A 12,797-nucleotide genomic window follows, 5' to 3' on the forward strand; every position below is an offset into this window, starting at 1 on the left:
ATTCCTGGCCAGAGAAAGGTCGTGAAAGATCTGCAGGTGGTCTGAACTCTCGAGTCTCTCTGGCCAGTGCCTTCCTTCGCTGTCCCTCTTCTTAAACGTTAAACGCCCACCATCTCTCCACGCTTTGTGCGACCTCCTCTCACCCTTCAATCCACGCATCATCCATGCCACCTCTTACCTTCTGCATCACCTGTAAACAGTAAACACCACATTTTGGACACTCTGGATTTTGTCCTCTGAATTCAACTTCGACTCATCAATCCTCAACCGCCTCGCCCAATTCAACTCGAGCTTCGCATTCGCCCATTCCACACCAACCAGCCAGGCCTACCCCTCGATCCACCGCAGCCTCGATCTCGATTTCCACACTTCATTCTCCCGCACAGACACGTCCATTTTTCCTCCTACTTTCGAGAACCGGCTCGACTCTGACGTCCATCAAATCTCTCCCTGCCTTGCCCAAGCTCCGGCCTGCTCTTGCATTCAAAAGTCCTGTACCCTGTGTGCTCCGACCACTTGGGTTCGTGACTGAGCCTTAATCCTCTCACACGCAATCAGGGCATCCTCGAAATCTGGTTCATGGGCTCTACAACTCTCTATTCGACGCGACTTTCTCCATCAATCGAACTGTACTGGTGTCTGTGAACGTTCTACTGAAGTTGTCGCCATGGCTTCGACGCGTCAACACCACCAGTTTGTTCAGATCTACCAGGATCCAATGCCGCTGCCTTCGAACATGTCTCCCACCCACAAACCACGGCCACATTTGCAACCTTCAGCGATGCCCCTCCAGCCGATGAGGAATCCTCCTGCGCACCCCGAAGTCATTCTGAGCGCCCCGATGGTTTCGAGCCACCAGGTCTCACCCTTAAAGAGCCATCCGCTCTCACCACCCAAGCCCAATTACTCGAATCTCAACTACATACCCATACCTCCTCCACATTCGACGACCCATATGTACACCGACTCACCGGCAAAGAGACATATTATGCCCTCGGGTCAACAGTTTCAATCCGTGCAAATGATGCAGCAGCCACTCTTCACCACGTTCAACAGTAATTTTGACACCTTCGAACAGGAAAATTTCCCGCACCCTCCTATGCAGGACAACTTTGTCGAATTCCCAGAACCCTCGTACATGCGAAAGTTGCCTTTGAAGAGATCCTACTCCGATGCCCCGTTGGCAAGTGAGCGCCCTCTCAAAAAGGCGCGGCAAGACGAGGAAACCACCACAGTCATCCCACAACCCGAAGAAATGCCTGCCATTGAAGATGATGGGAACAAGCCGTCTTACAGCTATGCTCAAATGATCGGCATGGCCATACTTCGAGCACCAAATCGTCGATTGACATTAGCACAAATTTACGATTGGATCTCGACCACCTTTACGTATTATCGCGAGGACACCAAGCAGAGCTGGCACAACAGCATCAGACATAATTTGTCTCTGCACAAGGCATTCAAGAAACAGGAGCGACCAAAAGGAGACGCGGGTAAAGGAAGCTACTGGGTCATAGAACCAGGAATGGAAGGTCAATTCATCAAGGACAAGGACAAGGACAAGCACCGACGTGGCAACAATTTGGCGCACCTTAGCATCCACGCCAGCATCATGCGCTCTGACCCTCACAAGATGGCTCAGCCGTTGTCCGAGGCTTTGATGCCTAGTCCCTTCATGATTCAGTCAAGTGAGGCACCACCATCTCGACCCCAGACGGCTCCTGCACTCCCAGAATTATCTTCTGACGCCACCCTACCGGCATCTGATCCGGCCTTGGAAGAACAAGACGCGGCAGACACTGAGGAACATGTGCTCCCAGCAGCACCGAAATCCTCTCCGCCTGATGCCATCAACTCGTCGCCTCCCGTACGTGCTTCGAGCCATCATCGCAACATCTCGTCACCCACTGCACGCATGAAACGTCCTGCTTCAGCCCATCGACAGAAACGATCTCTTTCCAAGATGGACGACAGTGGGTATTTCTCTTCCATTGAGTCTTCTGTGCTACGGCCAAACAAGAACGCTGTGGTGCTGACATCGGAGCTCGACATCGAGCCGATGAGGAGGAAGACGGGCAGAGCTGAAGAAGAGATTGCTCGAATTCGAGGTTCTTCTCACGATTTGACGCCGAGTCATGCGAGATTCCGTAACGCCGCCATAGACATTGCGCGGTCATCCTCCCCTGTCAGAGTCAGCCCAGCCACGAGATTGAACCCTGTCACGCCGTCGGTTGTCTTCAAGAAACCAATTCGGCCACCTCATTCGATCTCTCCCAATACGCAGCTACACCTCCATCGAAAGGCTATGCGGGACTTTGCGAATTCTCCCATCAAGAGTTTCGGTCAGTTCGAAATGGACACGTACAGTCCTCTCAAGTGGTCAAACTTTACCCCTCTTGGCCCTGCCGAGGACTCATTCGAGATCTTCTCCGATGCGCCGATTGGAATGACACCTGCTACTCCTGCCTTTGCATCATCACCGCTCAAAGCGTCGGTCTCTCGTCCGACATGGGGACGAGCGTCGACCACGGGCAATGTGCTGTCCGAGATGGTTGGAAGTTCTTACAAGCTTAATGCAAAGACACCAACTCGAGGCAGTCTACTTAGACCCGGAGTACGTGCTACTCTGTCTGGATCCCCTCTGAAAGGCTCGATGGAAAGCATCACGGGTCTTGGTGAGCATGAGCTTTTTGACTTCAACTCTTTTGAGAACGAAGTCTCGGATAATGAGGATGGCGTTGATATCCTGAAGGGCTTCGAGAAGATTGGTGGACCTTCGGTGCAGATGTCTGCTGATCACATTCGACGACCTTCACTTGGAGGTCGAAGTTTCACCTCTCGGTTCTAACGTGTTGATGATTGACTTGATACATAATGTTCTCTTGGGATTCAAAGGGCGGACGATGGTTTTCCCGTTCCTTGTGTTAGCGACTGGTTGGATTCTATTGAACAGCGTTTGGACCTGCTGAGCCAGGACATGAATTTTCCTGTCAGCTGGAGTGTGGGCTGCTGAAGTCTAACTCAGCTTGGGCAGAGAAGACATTTTACGATGTCAAGAGCTTATGACTTTTCATACTTGTCTTTTTCATGCCTTTTCTTTTTGACGACGATATGGGCTGTGATGATCAATAGTAATGGATGGGGCCTATCACTTTGGAGAAGCATAACACAGAGTATGTATGTCTTATGCAGTTTGGTTAGAGTGGTTGCGCAGCAATGCAATGACTTGCTCCTCATATCACGGAGCTAATTCTCGACTTGGCTACTGAGAGCATCCATATACTTGAAGCTTTCCTTGTGAAGCATCATCTCAAAGGGTCACAACAGAGCTGGATGAAAGATCGCTGGGTTACCCTCAATCTGTTATCGTAAACGCGGAGTACCGGAAACATTGCTCGATCGCACGCGTGGCCGTGTGCCTTGATTCTGTCGGTAGCTGCTTCGAATTCGCTTATCGAAAGGGGCGTGTAGTGGCTAACACGACGGGTACGCAGGAGATGAGGATGAATACGGGAGTACGAGGCTGAGGAAAGGCTGGGCCACGTGACGTAGGGTGCGTCTCGAAAAAGTTGAAGGTCTTTCTCGCGGACTTTGAATCCAATGGCTTGATTCTCAAGTAACCGCACCACCTCTGAACGATCGACTTTTGCCGACCTCTCCGAGGTATCAACGGCCATCAGCATACAGAGTTGGTTCCAATTGAGCTTTATGTAGCTCGAAGGACTGGATTGCGCCTGCAAGATGTCGGCTCCCCGATGTCTCCGGACAGCTATTGAAGCATGTCGACCGTGCAAGGTACGCCGCCTCTCATCGTGCCTAGCTATCTCGCTCTCCATCGAATCCAGGCACAGTGCATGTACTGAGTTGGAATTATTGAATGGCTCGCCACAAATGTCTCAACTAACACTCTCTGATCCAGCCTTCTACAATCCGCGTTCAACCTCGAATACTTCCTCCACGAAGACGAGATTTCTCCTCCAATGTCCCACGATGTCTTCCCGAAGATATAACAGCAGGATTCCCCATGCCTGAAATCGGATCGCACAAGCTTGACTCCGACGAGCAATCAACCCAAGCCGAACCTGTTCAGTCCCGAGCCGAATCTCAATCTCAATCCCGACCTCAGAAACATGAGCGAACTCAACAACGAACACCTATGGTTCCCGGTGCGACACACACCCTGAAGGAAAAAGTCCCATCCCACAAGCAGACTGCCCGCGCCAGTCGCTCATCGACCAGCCTCCCACTCCCCCAAGAAGTCGTCGTCGACGAATCCCTGCCCTCAGCAGATTCATCAGCTGAAACTACACCACCCCCAGTCCCACCAAATGTCCTCGCGGCATACCGCACACCTCTTCGCCACGCTCCTACGCACGGCATCCCTGTCGCCCAGCTCCAGCTGCACTCTTACTCCGTACGCAACCTGCAATTTTACGCGGACTTTTGCGTCCGTGCTGCATTTTACCTGGGCCTACCATGCTCTGGACCCGCTCCCCTCCCGCGCAAGACAGAGCGCTGGACGGTGTTGAAGAGTAACTTCGTCAATAAGAAAGCGCAGGAAAATTTTGAAAGGATCACGATGAAGAGGCTGATAACGATATACGATGGTGAGGCAAGTGTTGTGGAAACTTGGCTGGCTTTCATCAGGAAGTGGCAGTTCTATGGAGTGGGTTTGAAGGCGAATGTATGGCAGTGGGAGGGCTTGGGTAAGTCTCTTTTCTTTAGACTCGGTCTTGTTGCGACTTGCTAACTTGATGGATAGATGTGGCAGGTAAAATGGACAAGGACTTCAAGTCGCTCGAGCAGGATCTCGACGACAAATTACGCCTGTTTGGATTCAACCAGTCGGCTGCGGAAAAGAATAACTTGCTCAATATCATGGACAGGCAGAAACATAGACATGTTGGCATGGGCATGAGTGAGGTCAGGGAGAAATCGAGGACAACAGATGATCCGTTCTAAGCAGTGGAAACCGCGCATCCAACTCTGTGTACAAAGCGATGCTAAGACCGAGAGGATAGCATATACTGCTGTATCAGTAAGATAACACCGATTCCTACCTTATGTTTCCTGTAAATACCTGGCATTCTCCCACAGGGCACACTGCACGTGAACACGATACGTCTAGGCATTAAGCCCGGTCAATAGGACGTTGCGACATCAACTCCATCTAAGCCTTGAGCCAGCTCTCCTTGAGCAGATCCGCAGCCTTCTCACCGATGCCGTACGCTGGCATTTGTGTATGACCGCCATGCAATATTGGCATCACGCTGCAGTCGGCAACTCTCAATCCTTTGACACCACGGACTTGTAGCTTTTCATCAAGGACGGCGGCCTTGTCGTCTGCTTGTCCCATCTTACAGGTACCAGCAGCATGGTAGCACGTCGTGGCGTGCTGTTTGACGTGGGGAACCCAGTCTTCTCGGGTGGTGAAAGAATGATGTGTCAAGTCTACATGTCTGTCAGCTAGGACTTTTCGGGGATGGTCGTTTACTCACCAGATGGCCACGATCCTTTGACGATATCTTTTGTGCCAGCTCCTTTCATGACGATCTCATTCCCCAGGCGGCAGCCTTCGCTGAGCACCAGTAGATCGAGTGGGTCGGAGAGATAGTTGCAATCTACAACGGGATTTTCGAATGGGTCGGTTGATTTAAGGGTGACGGTGCCCTTGGATCGAGGTGAAAAGAGCTCTGTTATCATTGCAAATGCATGTTTCTTGTCTGGAAAAGCGTCAGCCTTTGCCACGGTCTCAATCCGCATGAGCTCACCGATCGGCAACTGGTCATATTGCTTTGGACCGCCATACAACTATCGCATGGTCAGCGAATGATTCCCCGGCCAGGGGTCGAAGACTTGCCTCTGTGGTGAAAAACTCGATGTTAGGTTGCTTAGGAGTCAAGCCCATCGGATCACGACCGGGTTCTCTCTTCGCTTTCTGCCACAACGGTTCGTTTTGCAGTCGGTCATCGAGCCTTGCGTATGCGAAAGCACCAAAAGGGAACGTTGAAAGTACCCCCTCCTTTTTTTCCTTGTACAGCATGTACGAGGCCATTGCAGCGTCTCCGTGGTATCTGCCAGAAGTCAACGAATTTCTAAACGGACGGAAACACGACTTACACGAGATGGTCATTTGTCAAGCCCTCTTTCTCAGTCTCATAGAAGGTGAAGACTATCTGAGATGTGGTCAGCATCCGGAGAGCCATCCTTTACGAATTGCACTGACAAGGTGATCCAGCAAGTTCTTTCCTACTCCTGGAGAATCCACCAGACATTTGACGCCTAATTGTTTTAATTCCTCCGCTGGACCGATGCCGGATCGAAGAAGAATTGCTGGCGAGCAGTATGCGCCTAGGGACTTGATCAATCTCCTCCGGGACAATCGAGGAAACGAGTACAATTACCTCCGGAAATGATAATCTCTTTTCTCGCCTTTACGTCTCTCTTCGCTCCGGTCTTGTCGACAAGGGTCACACTCGTGGCTTCGAGCTGGCCATTCTTCTCTTCGAAGTTGACCTTATCAACAACCGTGTCGACCACGATATCGATGTTGTCCCTGCGCCGGTCATTTGTTACAAAGTCGGCACCGGTCGTCCTAATGCCCTTGTGCACTGGACGAAAGACTCAGCGAAACTTCCAGACACGAGGCTTCATACCGTACCTGTTCTGGGAGCGTGGCCACAACCCTGAGCAGTCTCGCCGTTACTAAACATGTCAGGTACCAACGGCATGCCTTGAGACTGCATCGATTCCAGCAGCAATTTGGAGATTGGTGCAAGGTCATGTGGCTCGGTGTGAAGAGGACCATCAAAGCCATGAGCACTCTCATCGGCCTCGAACCATGGCTTGTTGTGGAATGTTTCGGCCTGTGGCTCGTTAGTACGAGGATTTCCAGTTCTCCATGACCATGCGGACCTTTCTCATGTATTGGAACATTTCTTCGCCGGACCATCCTGGGAGACTTCAACTTTCAGCCAACCACCCAATAAAATGCCCTGGCAGCCCTTACTTCCAGTCATCATAATCTTGTTTACATCCACGAATACACAACGTCCCATTGACTCCTGATGAGCCACCGAGGAATTTTCCTCGGCTGAGTTTCACCTGGCGTCCGTCGACACCACTGTTCGCCTCGTTAGCACTGGAAAGTTGCATCGGGAACTTGGGGTGCTGCAAAAGCTCCCGTAAAACTGTCACAGGGTCCTGGAGAGCCTTACTTCATGGGGGGAGTAATTAGATTCCAATCGGTTTCTGAGTCGAAGTTCTTGGACCATCCGCCTGCCATATGGACGTTCTCAAGATCTTTGTTGTGAGGTCCGGCCTCAACCAGAAGTATCCTGGCATTGCTGTCCTCGGCCAGGCGGCCTGCTACAACACAGCCAGTTGTGCCGGCACCACTTGGGAAGTCCAGTCAGAGATATCGCGTATCATGACAGGATCCGCAACTCACCATACGACGAAATCGTACTCGTCTTCTTCTGTTAAGCGACCTGGAGACATACTTACGACCGGGTTCTTGAACCTCTACAGCAGACACGAAGAAGGGATAGGAAAAGAAAGCTGGAAAGATGGCATCTTCTCCGGCGATCTCGACATAGATCTCGGGAGCGCGACGATCTTGTACCAAGGAATATTTCCACGCTGCTTAGTCGGGGGTTCTACCGGGTAGGTACAAGTGGTCTGGAATGGGCGCAGGCCTTCGAGGACATCTGGTGCGGGGCGTTCGAGGAGCAGGCCCATCAATGGGCCCAAGATGGGATAAGAGGCGAAAGCTGGGGGTTGACGCTCCATTCCATTGGACGGTTGAGGGACCACCCCGAGAAATCAACCTCTAGCCTCCAGGATGAGCGCAGATGGGGTTCGAGGGCGAGCGGAAATGATTCCTTGGATCTCGGTTTTGGAAGACACTGAGTCTACTGACACGTCTTTGTGCAGCAACAACTGATGATGAGTCGATGAGATAGGCAGATCTTGCTTTACTCGACTCGGACACTGACTGTCAGATGCTGACTCATCGTACTACCCTCTGACTACCCTAGCGATTTCGTTTTGGCAAGGGCTTACCATACCACAGTGGCCAGCATCATCCCCGCCGTTGTTGATCGCCGTGCACCAGTGTTCCGCAGAAAGCAAGTCAATATGCATGGCCATCTTTCATACGGAGACTTGCAGACATGTGATGGTACCGGCATTCCCCCGGTCCACCATGTCCATGTCAGGCTTACATGCTTCGCTCCTGATATGACTAGACCCTCGGTCCTATTACTGCTTCGCGAAGAAGTCTGCGACATGATGATTGGGCAACCTAATCCTCATCCTGGAAATATCTCAACACGCGTATCGAAGCCCTCAAGATGGCATGGGCCGCTTATCCGGCTGCGCTCGAGGGCGCCAGTCCGTCCGTCATCGACCCGGCTGCTCATCTCCCACCCATGGACGGAGCCACGCTCCATAAGGTAATGACATTGTTGTGGTGATACTTGGCTGCGGTAAGTCTCCCATCCCGACTCAGAACATGCTGACAAGGGTCTCTCCTTTTGCAGGCGGACGTCACGGTGCAGAAACCAGCTGATCATGGTACGTTCATACGCCGACTGCATCTCTCGTGCCCGTGACGGATTTGTACCTACCCGCTGCCCATGTGATACTCTCGAGCGTGCCGCTGTTGTTGAGGAAGATTCTCAATTACAATCCAGCTCAACTTAGCGGCCTGCTTTGCGTCGTCCTTTGCTTTCTCGCCGGCCTTCTTTGCCATCTTCTTTTCTCTCTCGCCGGCCTTTTTGGTACGCTCTCTTTCTCTCTTCGCAGCCTTCTTGGGGCTCTGTTTCCGCGGTCTGTCCGACTCCGGATCCGAACTGGAAGACGATTCAGAAGAGCTAAGCAAAGCCAAATCCGCGTCCCCGACCGCGACGCCTTGTTTGCGAGCTGCTTTGACCGCGTCCTTTCGACCCTTTTGGATCTTTCTGTGCACACCTTTAGCCGTCAACCGGCCCATCATATTGCGGCGCTGTTCTGGAGGTGGTACTTCAAAGGTGAGGGGCGCGACAAGGCCTTGCAAGGCGAACAATCTACGCTCCGCGACTGTCACCGCTGCTGGCGAATGACCTGGAGGAGCGATGCGTGGCTGATCCGGGTCTTCACCGAGCATGATGCCCAGCTCTTTGTCCTTCTTGATGGATGCCTTGAGACCTCGTGGAGCGAAGAACTCCTCATTCACCTTGTTCATGAACATTCTCGATCGGCCTGCGCTGAAGGCCGCATTGCCCGCCCCCGCGGCCACGCCGACAGCAGAACTGGCTACCTGAGCCCAGTGATGTGGAACGAAGCCGAGACCCGTGCTGGCCAGCTGTGCCACCTGGAAAGGCGGTGCTGGTGCCAGCGCGATGTCAATGCTGTCGATGAAATGGACAAAGTTCTCGACAGACACAAAGTGCCGAAGGAGGAGATTCGAGTATGCTCGATAGAAGGGCATCGGACCCGACATTATGTTGCTTGGATGGATCTGAGGAATGGCGATGGGCACGGGGAGAGTAGGATACTGTCGCGACGATGAGGGAGGTGGCGGGATCCATGCGAGGGATCGGGAGACGACCTCGCTTTCTTCTTTGGCACTTGTGTAAGGCGGCGGAGGAGGCTCTTCAATGTAGGCACGCGACGGCATCTTGGAGTGGTTATTTAAGGTAGGTCTTTTTGCAGTACTGAGTACGTATAAGTAAGTGAGGAGAAGTATGATTGCAACCAACTCTGCGTTCCCCGTCTACATGCGATGACAGGAAGCCTTCTTTTATATTCCAATTGTTCTGGCACCGTCCGCCATCACAGCCTGGGCACCGGGGCGGTGCATTGGTCGTTGTGACATTCCCACCACATACGGTTCATTTCACGATTTGGCTTTAGGGACGACATGGTCAAGCTGGAAGCCCTGTACGAGTATGGCGAGGACGGGCTTCCCATTCTCCAGTCTTTTATCCCGGTCTGCCTGTATCAAGCCTAGTGACCGGTAAGCCACACTTCCTCTTTGGGCGCATTCTGCGGTAGACTCGTAGTCATTCGTCGAAGTGCCAGCCCCCATCCTCCCACCAGGCCAACTGAGAAACAGACTCGATAAGCCTTGACGCATCATGGTGCATTCAGCGGCGAAGATCCGTAGCACGCCGGATGCCCTAACTATTCACCTTACTAACTTAGCAACGTTCTTGTCGACGACTGTTTTGGCCTTTTCGCTCGCTCGCTCACTCACCCGGTCTTCTTCACCTTGCACCCTTGCGCAGATCGTCTTCAGTACTAGTACCTCATACATGAATACCCAACGCTAGAACACTAGTAGTCGCGCCTTTCGGATGGTCGGTCGCGGCGGGCGGTCCAAAGGCTGCTTGACGTGCCGCAAACGCCATGTCAAATGTGGTGAGTACTGTACCTACTGCTCCTGCCGGTATTTCGTCCGGGGCTTCTAGGAAGAGGAAAAGGACATTCCACTGCCACTGCCGCTGCCGCTGCCGGCCATCCGAGGTGCCATGAATGATATATGCATGCTAGTGTATGACTGACAAGGTTTCATGAAAAACTCCAGATGGAGCGAGACCAACGTGTCTCCGCTGCGAGCAGAGCGGGTTTGGCTGCGACGGCTACAAGGCGACCGAATTCATCAACGAGACCGATCGATTTCAGCGACATCAGCGGTCTTCTGCTTCTGCTGTTGCAAAACGAAGCCAGCTTGATGAGCACTGGCAGTGGTCCGGTGGTACCGCCTCCTCCTCCTCCTCCTCCTTGGTGCCCGTGACACGGGGGACTTTTTCTGGCCTTGGGCTTCAGCAGCCGCGCCTCTGGCCCATGCGCGACGGCATCTGTCTCTCGTACCTCCGAAACACGTTGTTCGAAGTCGATCCGCGAGACAGGCTGCCTCCGTGGGTCGGATTCCGTGCCGCGGACGACGATGCGGGATGGCGATTGCCCTTGTCCCTTCAGTGTCTCCAGGCCCTGGCGAAGGCGTATCTCGGCCAAGTGCAGGGCGCGCCGGCCGTCTCCAGGGAAGGATCGCGCTTGTACGTGGCGTCTCTTGCACGGCTCAATCGCGAGCTTCGTTCGCTACGAGCACCACCACCACCACCGCCGCCACCGCCACCATCGGACCAGGAGCCAGCGGTGCGAAGGAGCAAGAACAGAACCAAAAGTGAAAGCGAAAGCGAAAGCCAAAGCCCAAGCACATGTGAAACCGGCGACGATGACAATGTGCTGGCCATCTTGATTTTGGGAGCTTATGAAGTGAGTAACTTCGCATGGTTGTGTGTCTTGTGAGAATTCGAATCACCACGATTGCTTTATCTCTCACATACAATGTACCGTTATGCATGGAGGACCACCTCGTTTCCTATCCCCAGCCAGTCCAAGTCCAAGCCAAAGCCACCTGGCCTCGCCAGGCCCCATCTCGGTCCATTCTGTCCCTGACTGAACTGACATAACCGCTATCCGACAGATGTTCGTCCTGTCCAGCTCGACCGGCTGGATCGACCACGCACTCGGCCTGGGTAGCGTCCTCGAAATGCGCGGGCCGCACGCTTTCGTCGCCAGCGCCAACAACAGTCTCGCCCACACACTCCTTGAATCCTCCCGCTTCCTCATCATACTCGCCTCCCTCGCCGTGTCAAAGCGCACGTTTCTGTCCCGGGACGAATGGAAAACCATTCCGTGGTGGTGGTGGTCGTCGTCGAACGGCAAAAGCCCTGATGGCCCCCAGGCATCGAAAAGTGCCGCGGACTTGCTTCTCGACATCTTCGCCGACCTGCCGGGCCTGATGGAGCAGCGAGAGCGAGAACGGGAGCGAGCGCGAAAACGAAAACAAGGACGAGGACACGAACGACGCTGCGATGAGGCTGAGGATCTCTACGACCTACGCACGAAAGCATCCAAGGTCCTTAACGACCTCTTAGCCTGGCGACGCGTTTGGGATTCAAGTCCCGAGGGCCAGATCACAACGAAAGATAGCGCAGCAGTTCTATCATCTCGTCGAGCAGCGTCGCCGTCTCAATTCTTCGACTCGACCGTGCTAAGTTTCACCTCCACCCATGCGGCGACGTATACATGTCTGTACGATGCCGCGCTGATCCTGGCCATTGAGCTTTTTCTCACCAGTACTACGCCTGGCGTGTCTCAAGCGTTCCCTCCGCCGCCAACACCACCGTCATCGTCGTCGTCTTCGTCAAGACTCTTTGAAGAGAAGGAGGAGGACGACGATGCACGCATGCGATCCCTCTCCCGCACCGCGGCCGTCGAAATCTGCCGTAGCATCCCCTTCCAACTCTCCCGCACGAGCTCTCTGACGGGCCAGTTTCTAGTGTTGTACCCTCTACGCATGGCGTGGAAAGCGCTCGGCGGGATGCGCGCCGGTGGCACCACCACCACCACCGAGGCGCGCTGGGTGCAAGATCTGCTCGACGAGTTCGGCAAGGATCCGAGGAACCAGTGGGGTGTCCTGAGGCAGACCATCACCCATGGCATTACCAGTCCCAGTCCCGCTTGATGCTACTCAGGAACAGACACTCAGGGTAACCCCTGTCCCACTGGTCCTTGAGGCTGAGATGCACGTCGATACCAACAAGGCGGACTTGATATTCACGAGGAAGTCATCGTCGCCATCGCCACGCGACCAGCCCTGTCCTGCTTAAGCCCCCATGGAGCTCGTCGCCAACATCATGATATACCATTCTAGATGCCAGGAAGAAGGAAGCCAGGTTCAAGAAAATTAGTTTATTACACTTTACAGTTGGGTGCTGTTCGCCCCTGTGGGTATCATATGGAGC

General features: G+C 53.4%; 5 protein-coding genes across 5 annotated transcripts; 3 read left to right on the plus strand and 2 right to left on the minus strand.

Moving 5' to 3' along the window:
• Positions 1 to 138: 138 nt before the first annotated feature.
• Positions 139 to 3,273, plus strand: PV05_05591 (uncharacterized protein). Its single transcript, XM_013462114.1, has one exon. The coding sequence runs from the start codon at positions 668 to 670 to the stop codon at positions 2,846 to 2,848; it is 2,181 nt and encodes a 726-aa protein (XP_013317568.1). The 5' UTR covers positions 139 to 667; the 3' UTR covers positions 2,849 to 3,273.
• A 337-nt stretch (positions 3,274 to 3,610) lies between these two features.
• PV05_05592 (ribosomal protein S10) lies at positions 3,611 to 5,114 on the plus strand. The gene is made up of 3 exons (XM_013462115.1): positions 3,611 to 3,795; positions 3,920 to 4,706; positions 4,763 to 5,114. Exons 1-3 carry the CDS (start codon positions 3,742 to 3,744, stop codon positions 4,960 to 4,962), a joined length of 1,041 nt encoding a protein of 346 aa, XP_013317569.1. The 5' UTR covers positions 3,611 to 3,741; the 3' UTR covers positions 4,963 to 5,114.
• Positions 5,115 to 5,170: 56 nt separating this feature from the next.
• On the minus strand, positions 5,171 to 7,500 carry PV05_05593 (uncharacterized protein; the record flags this gene model as incomplete). Its single annotated transcript, XM_013462116.1, has 12 exons — positions 5,171 to 5,451; positions 5,499 to 5,723; positions 5,772 to 5,811; positions 6,017 to 6,074; positions 6,121 to 6,176; positions 6,227 to 6,351; positions 6,405 to 6,611; positions 6,662 to 6,866; positions 6,916 to 6,961; positions 7,010 to 7,123; positions 7,218 to 7,397; positions 7,451 to 7,500. 12 exons carry the CDS (start codon positions 7,498 to 7,500, stop codon positions 5,171 to 5,173), a joined length of 1,587 nt encoding a protein of 528 aa, XP_013317570.1.
• A 1,126-nt stretch (positions 7,501 to 8,626) lies between these two features.
• On the minus strand, positions 8,627 to 9,661 carry PV05_05594 (uncharacterized protein; the record flags this gene model as incomplete). Its single annotated transcript, XM_013462117.1, has 1 exon — positions 8,627 to 9,661. The coding sequence occupies one exon, from the start codon at positions 9,659 to 9,661 to the stop codon at positions 8,627 to 8,629; it is 1,035 nt and encodes a 344-aa protein (XP_013317571.1).
• A 1,169-nt stretch (positions 9,662 to 10,830) lies between these two features.
• On the plus strand, positions 10,831 to 12,740 carry PV05_05595 (uncharacterized protein; the record flags this gene model as incomplete). Its single annotated transcript, XM_013462118.1, has 2 exons — positions 10,831 to 11,262; positions 11,474 to 12,740. The coding sequence occupies 2 exons, from the start codon at positions 10,831 to 10,833 to the stop codon at positions 12,515 to 12,517; spliced, it is 1,476 nt and encodes a 491-aa protein (XP_013317572.1). The 3' UTR covers positions 12,518 to 12,740.
• Between the last annotated feature and the right edge of the window lie 57 nt (positions 12,741 to 12,797).

This window comes from Exophiala xenobiotica (genome assembly GCF_000835505.1).
Source record: "Exophiala xenobiotica strain CBS 118157 unplaced genomic scaffold supercont1.3, whole genome shotgun sequence".
Lineage (NCBI taxonomy): Eukaryota > Fungi > Ascomycota > Eurotiomycetes > Chaetothyriales > Herpotrichiellaceae > Exophiala > Exophiala xenobiotica.

What these genes read in the sequence shown, in the direction of transcription:
- PV05_05591 (XM_013462114.1), top strand. Translation starts at nt 668, where the DNA reads ATGGCTTCGACGCGTCAACACCACCAGTTTGTTCAGATCTACCAGGAT.
- PV05_05592 (XM_013462115.1), top strand. Translation starts at nt 3,742, where the DNA reads ATGTCGGCTCCCCGATGTCTCCGGACAGCTATTGAAGCATGTCGACCG. An exon ending in AAGCATGTCGACCGTGCAAG is followed by an intron (nt 3,796 to 3,919) that starts GTACGCCGCCTC and finishes TCTCTGATCCAG; the next exon opens with CCTTCTACAATCCGCGTTCA. An exon ending in ATGGCAGTGGGAGGGCTTGG is followed by an intron (nt 4,707 to 4,762) that starts GTAAGTCTCTTT and finishes CTTGATGGATAG; the next exon opens with ATGTGGCAGGTAAAATGGAC.